General features: G+C 41.0%; 1 protein-coding gene across 1 annotated transcript; it reads left to right on the forward strand.

The window, feature by feature from the left end:
- Nucleotides 1-1,948: 1,948 nt before the first annotated feature.
- mbd4 (methyl-CpG binding domain protein 4) lies at nucleotides 1,949-8,407 on the forward strand. Its single transcript, XM_037683963.1, has 8 exons — nucleotides 1,949-2,001; nucleotides 2,073-2,286; nucleotides 2,978-3,645; nucleotides 6,768-6,833; nucleotides 6,953-7,087; nucleotides 7,158-7,307; nucleotides 7,939-8,042; nucleotides 8,133-8,407. The coding sequence occupies exons 2-8, from the start codon at nucleotides 2,168-2,170 to the stop codon at nucleotides 8,205-8,207; spliced, it is 1,317 nt and encodes a 438-aa protein (XP_037539891.1). The 5' UTR covers nucleotides 1,949-2,001; nucleotides 2,073-2,167; the 3' UTR covers nucleotides 8,208-8,407.
- Nucleotides 8,408-9,040: the final 633 nt, after the last annotated feature.

The raw sequence follows: 9,040 nt of genomic DNA on the forward strand, positions 1-9,040 counted from the left end.
AAGGATGGACCAGCACAGAAGATCAACATCATCAGGCCAGGACTCTGCGGTCTACACTCATCTCCAGGCCAGAGGTCACTCTTTCAGGGATGAAGATGTGCACATGCTGGACAGAGCGGAACGATGGTTTGAGAGAGGAGTAAAGGAGGCCATCTTTGTGAAGAGAACTTGTCCAGAGTTAAACAGGGACAGAGGCTTCTGTGTTCAACTGTCCCCCTCTTATTATTGCAAGTATCACTCAGCCCACTGTGAATAGCAAGCAGCCATCAGGGCTCTAACGATTGGTCGTTAGGCTGATGGTCCTTCTTTTGTAAGTGAACAAATAGTTTTGTCTGTAACCAGCAAACTGGGTGATCCACTGTGAGAAAGTGCTGCTTATAAGACTGAGTTTGCTGCAGCTCCTCAGAACGAACAAGACTTTTGGATAAAAGACAAAACGTTTCACCAAAAAATAATCCATCCAGAAGACTTGACTCAACCTTGTTAAAAAATTTAAAACTGTTTCCAAATAACTTGACACAGTCCTGAGTTGCTTTATAAGAAGAGTTTGTAACAACAACAACAACAACAACAACAACAACAACAACAACAACAACAACAACAACAACAACAACAACAACAACAACAACAACAACAACAACAACAGTACGTCAGAAAAGTAACAAGAAAATAAAAACAGTCAAACAAAAACCAATTCAATTGTAAACTGTAAAGTTAGAAAATAAATAAAAGATTTTTAAAAAATGGTATTTATGAGAAATTAAAAAACATTTCAACTTTCTGATTTACGCAAAGACACAGTTTATCAGTGGGACCAACAAGTTGTAGCATCTTCATTTTTATATCTGGAATTTAACATTTGTATACTTTAAACCATTTACCCTTTAAAATTAGAGATAGCTTGGATGTTGAATTTAAGGCTGAAAAAGGGGGGAAAATAAATAAATAAAATAAGGACCGTAGTTTGTAAAGCAGATGTTTCCAGTTAAAACAATAAAAATACTGACCGTTAAATACGTTGTTATTAACGTTAGGTGAATATTTATGGTCAGCTATTTTCCGGACAACATGAGCTTGACATTGTTTTATATATATATATATATATATATATATATATATATATATATATATATATATATATATATATATATATATATGATTTATTTAAAACCTGAAAGTTCAAGCCTAACGTCTATGTATGAGCTAGCTTAATTATCGTTTTTGTTTTTTTTAACACAGGAGAGTTTGCAATAAAAAAATCATACCGATATAAAATGCACATCATTAGTGATACAAAATAAATATTCACTAACGTTGAACGACTGAGAAAAGCTAAAGCGTTAGCATAGCAGACTTCCTCCAGTTTACATAGCAACCACCGTTGCTATCCACCGAGCGTTAGCTAAGAGTTAGCGTTAGCTCATCTTAAACATTATATTTCTGCCTCTTACCGTTCATGAACTGATTCTTTCCAACTCGTAACCGCCCTCATTTTCCCTTTGTAATGGCATAAGGATCAAATTTATAAATGCGTGTTTGTTTAAATGGACAAGTTGTCGCAACTCGTTCTCTGGTTGTTAGCGTTTGTTAGCACTGCGCAGACTCAGTGCTGCTTTATTTGGGGGTCCGCACCATTTAAACGCCAGCACATGCAACTGTGTGCCGTACGGTGGGAGTGTGCGGATCTTGCTGTCTCTCTTTAAAGTGCATCTAGCCGATCATGTGCTTAATATGCAAAGTTTATTTCAGTCGTTAGATCAAGCTGAGGTTTTAAATGTAGTTATAAAGGCGATGATTTAGCTGAATTTTGTCGTTTCTATGTTACCCAACAAAAAGTACATGTTCTTAACATTTAAGAGAGGAATTCCCCTCCCTCCCCGTTCGCCCTTTAACACGTGTTAACAAAAGGGAGCGAACCCACTTCCTGTGGAAAAAGCAAGCACGGTTCCGTTCATGTGTTGACATCAGAATGGGGTCAAGACTCACCAGTACGAGGTTCTGGTCAGTATTGTTTTGTTTTGTTAATAATTACGTCTGCTGCCCTATGTTACCTGCATTTGTTGTTCCTTTAGGTTGCAAAAAACATAACTTCCTCCACCACTGAACTCAACATCTGAAAATCAAAATGCATCTTCGTTGAGAAGATGAGCTGGAGACCTGTGAAGACATGAGCACCCAAAGTCCCACGGAAATGTGCGACACCTCAGTGCCCCATGGGTGGATCAGGGAAGTTAGGCAGAGAAAAACAGGCAAGACAGCAGGAAGACTGGATGTGTATATAACAAGGTAAGTTGGGTTTATATAAAAATGTATTTTAAAAAGCATTCCTTGAAGTGATGCATATCGCCCGCAGCCTTTCGTGCCAGAGTTTTAAATTGACATCTTATAATGAGAAATGACAGAGGTTTTGTTCAGCTACTACCACACCAAGTTTGAGCTCATTTTCTGTCAAAGTGATGGAGTTAGAATAATTTTTGTGTTGGCAAGTTTCACTTAGCTGTGGCAGCCATCTTTTATTGGGTGACTCCAAAGGTTAATCAGTTTTAAAAGGTCATCCACTGAGTCCTTCTTGAGAGTTGTGCTAAAATTTGTCCAAATAGTTTATAAGATATTTTGCTAACAGACAGACAGAGTTGACACCAATAACTAGTGCCTGATTTCTGAGCAAACCCAGTTTGCAATGTGTAGTGCTCTGAGTATGTGTTGGGTATGATGCACAGCTACTACCTCACAAACACTGAGCACAACATCTGTCAAATTGGCTGAGTTATAGCTATTCTTGTGTTAGCCAAGGTTGATTAGCTGTGGCTGCCATCTTGAAGGAGGTTGACTGTAGAAGTTCATCAACTGTAGATGCACGTTCACCGATGAATTTCTGAAAGTTTCATTAAACTCCATCCTGTCGTTTGTGAGATATTATACTGACAAACTGGCAATAAAAATAGAACATCAGTGTCTGACTGAGCTGTTGTTTAAGTCCCACAGGACAGAGGTTTCGGTCAAGATCATCCCTGCATGCCTTTCTATTAAAAAGCGGAGAAGAGAACTTGGACATAAACCTTTTTGACTTTACCATACCCAAAGATGAGTTCACCAGTAGCTCGCAAACACTTGAATCGCAGGAAAAGCAGAGGAGACAGAGGAAAGCACAAGCAGCTGGCCTGCAGGAGAAGACAGACAATAAGCTGGAATCAGCCTCAAGTGAATGTAAAAAAGGTACGGCTACAGACGAGGCTGTTCACACCAAAACAAACGTGCCAGATGTGACAAAGCGTGTGCTAGAAGTTTGCAAGGACAAAAGTTGTTCTCGAGCTGCAGCATCTGGCTCAGTGGATGATGTGCAGAGGAGCTGCCATCAGAAGGTGGGGCTGCTGAGGGAGAAGCTGCTCCGGCTGGCTCCTTCCAGTCGGCAACAAAACAAGCCTTCAGCCCCACCTCTGGGTGCCGAAGCTGCCACTGAGAGCGAGAACGAAGGTGGGAACGCGCCAGACACAGATGTTACACAGATTCACAGCCAAGGTGACAAGAAGTCTAAATCTGAAATGACGGAGGATGCTGACAGTCACAGGGAGGAGGAGGAGGAGGAGGTGTTGGTACCTGACAGCAATGCTGGGAGCTGCAAACTACTAAGAAAATCCCAGAATAGTAAGTATTATCCACACTGCCTGACAGATTAAAAAGTTATTTTGAATGCATCATTTTAGTTTCATTTAGTTTAGAGCAGGTTTATTCAACTGGTGGCCCGGGGGCCAAATCCGGCCCACAGGTGAGCTCAGTTCGGCCCACCAATGGTTTCATTTTTAAATAAAATCAGATTTGAAACAATAAAACAAACTTAATGACAATAACTGCTGGATGTCCGGCCCCAGAGCTCGAGGCTTTAAGTAACTGTGGCCCCCTGAGCAATTTAGATGAACAGCCCTGGTTTAGAGTTTTCCTGTTGCACCTAAACGCAGCACAGTTTCACATGAAGTCCCTTTGTTTTTAAATAGCCGTCCAATTTTCCAGCTACAAGTACATTATCACCCGTGTGTGTGTGTGTTACCAAAATATCTCGTGAACCACTGGACAATTGGTAATGAAACTTTCAGGCAATAAATATTGGATGTAGATCTAAAACGTCACACCTGATTAATCTTTATGGAGACAGCCCAATTAAAGATGGCTGCCACGGCTAACCAACCTTAAAAAAACAAAAATGTCTAAAATTTAGTCAGTTTTACAGATTTTGTGCAAACGTTTTGTGCGGTAGTCGCTGAGAGTTATTCACAACATGCACTCCGAGTGCTACACATTGCACAAACCTTTTGCTTTAAAAATTATCTTTAACTGTTTGTATCAAACCTATTTGTCTGTTAGCAAAATATCTGTTGAACCACTGAACAGATTTGATTGGAACTTTACAGAAAGTAAGCACTGGATGTGCATCTACAGCTGATGAACATTAAAGATGGCTGCCACAGCTAATCCACATTAGCCCACACACAAATGGCTGTAACTCTGAATTTTAAAGATATTGAGCTAAATTATGAGGTGGTAGTAGCTGAGAGTCATTCCCAACACATACTCAGGGGGAGAAATCTTGCGATTACAGTTATAGTTAATTACTGCTACAGTTGACAAAGCTTTGATTTGGCAAAACATTACTCCAATAAGGAGGTCTTAACAGAATCTCCACTTCTTTATAATCTAGATTAATGTTTTCGAAGCAATATTAGGCGTTACTCTTTCCGAGCAAAATTAAATAATGACTCACTTCTTTGTGCAGTCAGTGAAATAAACTATTTTATTCCATCTGTAGCACTTATTGCAGCAAATATACTGTACATGGAGGTTGGGAAAACCGAGCAACTTGTGAAGGTCAGAGCTGTAATTGATTTTATATGTTTGACCTTTAAGGTCTTAAGCAGCACTGTAAAAAATGGACAGACGTGTGTAATAAATAAAAGCCACACAGGGCTCAGAAATCATCTGGAGCACCCATGTCAGTCCACACAGGCTGCCGCTGCATCCAGAAATGTCATTTAAAACACCGTGGTGCAGTGGTAGCTCTGTAGTAAATTGGTTGCGCTCCAATCAGTAAATCTGTAAAGCACTTTGTAGAGCCCGAGCAAGGTTAGACGTACTACACCGTTCATCACACAGGAAGTTAGCCACAAATCAACTCTGTGCAGAAACATGGCTGCGTCTTATGGGCACACACTCATCTCTGATGGGACATCAGGCAGGAGGACATGTGGACACCGTGAGCTCCTGTTTAGACTTCCTTTAGAGACGAAAAAACAGAAGTGAGATTCTAAAAGTTGACGACTCGGGATGTAATTGGTGAGAAGTGTAACAGCCTGCATTTTTAACAGTACGCAGGTGCACTGGTGCTCATGTCATGAATGACTGGTTTATTTCTGAAGCTATTCGTGATATATAATTGTATCCTGGACTTTTGGAAATGTATACACCACCGTTGAGTCAGCGTCTTTTTCTGAGAATGTCTGTGGCTGTTTTAACAGGACACTGCCACAACTTATTTTGCATAACTTGTCCAGGTTTTCGTCTCCTTCTGAATTGCAGAGAACTGGATACTTCCCTGAGTTATGGTGCGATGAGAGCGCTGTACTTGCTGCTCGGTCGGGCTCGGGCTTTTGATGCGGTTTTACGAATCGCACAGCACAAAGAAAACTAAATAAGAATGCACAATGCAACAATTGTGCATGTGGCCCCGCCCGCCCTTTGCTCTTATCACACATCTGAGGATTTGTAATTAACCCACAACAAGTGACATTATAGAGCTGGAAAGTGTTAAACAAACGCTAAAAACAGGAGAACTCACTCTACAAAGCCAGCACAGTGAAACCTGCTGCTGTGTGTCAGGTCAGGTGCACGCTCAGGTCCGACCGGCCGGTTGAAAGAGGTAAAAAGTCCCGTTAAGCTTCAGATGGTCAACTGGATCATCGGCCGCGTGCATCCACTGATCGGCTGCTTGAAAGAGGTAAAAAAAAAAAGTTGCATTAAGCAATAAAAGCTTAATTTAAAATAATTTTAGAGTTTTTTTCGGGTTCAGCCTGAGGAGTTCGGCAGACTGCTGGGAGGAGTGACCATCACTCTGGGAGGAGTTCTGCCTGTCTTTCGGGCGGTCCTACACATAGATATGGTCCTACAGCCCGGAGGAACCGAGAGGCCAGCAGAGTCTGGGTGGACGGATCAGACGGCATCTGCAGCCAGTTTCTTAGGATCCACTGTGGGATGGACCTTTACAAGAGATCCTTCCTGTCTACATCCATCAGCATCTACAACATCTCTTAATGAAATGAGGATAACAAGTTACAGCAACAAATAATTTCCCTTTGGGATTAATAAAGTATTTTTGAATTGAATTGAATTGAATTGAATTGAATATGGGCTAGGGTCGGGTCGGATTTTTTAGGCCCAAATGCAACTCTAAGATCCTGATATTAAATGTAGGAACTGTATTATAGGATGCCAGGCAAAAGCCGTATTAAAGTCTTGTATTATTTGAAGGAATGCATATCACCCACCGCTTGTGTACCAGGGTTTTAAACCAAGATCAGACAGATGATTACTGAGGGTTCAGTCTGGTTAATGAAGAGACCTAAAAACTGTGTTGTTGTGAAAGCAAAAACACAATTATTTGTTGTGTTGAGTTTCCAACTATGTAACGAGTCGCAGGTTTAATTTTATGTTGCATATTAGAAAACTTTTGAACATGTTTGTGTCTGGGGTTTATTTTGTGCGTATATGTTTGTTCATAGAGTCCAAGAGTGTGGAAAACAAACGAAGAAAAAGTCCTTACTTCAGCAGAAAACCCCTCAAAGATGGTGAAGTCCTTTTTTCTTTTTCTTTTTTTTACCAGAAATGTGCGTTCTTCTATAATTCTACCCATCATAATCTTTGAGAATATGTTTGTGGTTTTGGACAAATGTGTGTGCACCCTCAGGTCTTAGCCCACCCAGAAGAAAAGCCTTGAGGAAGTGGACACCCCCACGGTCTCCCTTCAACCTGGTACAGGAAACCCTTTTCCATGACCCCTGGAAGCTCCTGGTGGCCACCATTTTTCTGAATAAGACAAGTGGTAGGATCCAACGGAAACACATTCAGTCCTCTGGGTGTTGCACATCAATCATCTGCAAACCTTCTCACAGGTCGGGTGGCCATTCCAGTGCTGTGGAGGTTCTTTGAGCTGTACCCGTCTGCAGAGGTGACCAGGGGGGTCGACTGGAAGCCCATGTCTGAACTCATGAAGCCACTCGGACTGTATGAGCTGCGAGCCAAAACTATCATCCGCTTCTCAGGTGACTAGTCCAATTCAAGATGGCCGCCACAGCTAAGCGACCTTAGCAAACACGTATATGGATATAACTTCGTCAGCGTTTCAGATGTTCAGCTCAGATTTGGCGTGGTAGTCGCTGATACTCATCCCCAAAACATACTCCAAGTGCTAAAGGATCGTTAAAGAACTGCTTTTAAAACTTTGTCATTAATCATTGAAATCAACTGTCTGTCTGTTAGCAAAATATCTCATGAACCACTGAACAGAGTTTATTGACACTCTCAGAAAGTAATCCCTGGGTGAACGTCTCGTGAAAAAACCCAGTTCAGCATCATTGCTACAATTTATTCACATACGCCAACACATAATTGACTATAACACGGATTTACAGATGCTGATCTAAAATTTAATGTGCTAGTAGCTGAGTATCACCTTCAACACATAATTCGAGCACTAATCCATCTTGTGAGATCCCAAGGTGTGACCAAAACGACTCCAGCTGCATCCCTTCTCACCATAAGATGAAACCTCTGGTATGAATGGAACCGTGCTTTGATATGAGTTCCTTTAAGGAATGTTGGAATGTTTTAATCAGAATTAATGAACTTTCATCCACGGCCAAAGAAACGTTATCGCTCTTTTCTTCTGTTTAGATGAGTATCTGAACAAACCGTGGCGTTACCCCATCGAGCTGCACGGGATTGGCAAATATGGCAACGACTCCTACAGGATCTTCTGTGTTGACGAGTGGAGACAGGTGACGGTCGACGATTTGACAGGGACTGAATCGGTTTCCTTTTTAAATCCCAACTGAATCTGTTATTTTCTTTATATTTTCACGTCAAAGGTGAAACCTGAAGATCACATGTTGAACAAGTATCACGCCTGGCTGTGGGAGAACCAGAAAACACTGGGAATCTGACCAGTCCCAGGAGGATTTGATCCCTGATTATCAAGGAGGAGAAATCAGCTGTCACAATCTCTGAGAGCATCCAGCTGTGATGGATCATGATTGTAGTTTTAAACCTGAGTCTCTTTGGGATTGTGCTGTGACATTTTAAAGGGTTGCTCTTTAGCGAGGATGTTTTACTTCTTTTTCAAATAAATGTTTTAAAAGTTGGACTAATGTGCGAGTGCATCATTCTGTACTTCTGTCGTATTGTAGCATGATGGCGTCCTCGTTCTTTTACTGGAATGAGGCTGATTCCCAGAGCAACTGTCGCCCCCACTTAACGGAGTGAAAGCACTGCCTTGTCTGAGTTTAATTTATAACTTGTGTCTTTCTTAATCTAAGAGATTTTTTAATGTAAATTAGTTTTATTTTTAAGGACTGTAGATTTAAGATGCTATTTTTCTATATTTCGTGCTTTTGGAAGCTCAAACTTGTAATTTTGAGCTGGAAGAAAACATCAGCAAGATGAGACCAGGTAAGGAAAAACAGTTTAATGATTTTTTTGTGTATTTAAAGTTATTTTTATTTTATTAATATGTGATGTATGTCTGTTTAAAAACTGCAGCACCCATTTCACTAGCTTCCACACCTCCTGTTCCTCATAACACCCCCCTGCAGAGCAGAGCGTGGTGGTCCATCCCATTATGTTTCCCATCATCTCTGATTCTTTCCATCTGTGGGGGACCAGTCAGGTAAGTGGGGATTTCCTTTCTTGAAGGTGATGTTTTCTTTGCCTCACACCAAAAGTAAAACTTGAAACTGGAATCTATTAATGCACTGTTTAAAACTTTCCCAGACTGAAC

This window comes from Nematolebias whitei, chromosome 11 (assembly GCF_014905685.2).
Source record: "Nematolebias whitei isolate Nwh7 chromosome 11, NemWhi1, whole genome shotgun sequence".
NCBI classification, from domain to species: Eukaryota; Metazoa; Chordata; class Actinopteri; order Cyprinodontiformes; family Rivulidae; genus Nematolebias; species Nematolebias whitei.

Excerpts from the sequence above, each read along its gene's own strand:
- mbd4 (XM_037683963.1), top strand. The coding sequence starts at position 2,168 with ATGAGCACCCAAAGTCCCACGGAAATGTGCGACACCTCAGTGCCCCAT. Across the intron at positions 3,646-6,767 it reads ACTAAGAAAATCCCAGAATA|AGTCCAAGAGTGTGGAAAAC; the intron begins GTAAGTATTATC and ends GTTTGTTCATAG. Across the intron at positions 8,043-8,132 it reads GTGTTGACGAGTGGAGACAG|GTGAAACCTGAAGATCACAT; the intron begins GTGACGGTCGAC and ends TTCACGTCAAAG.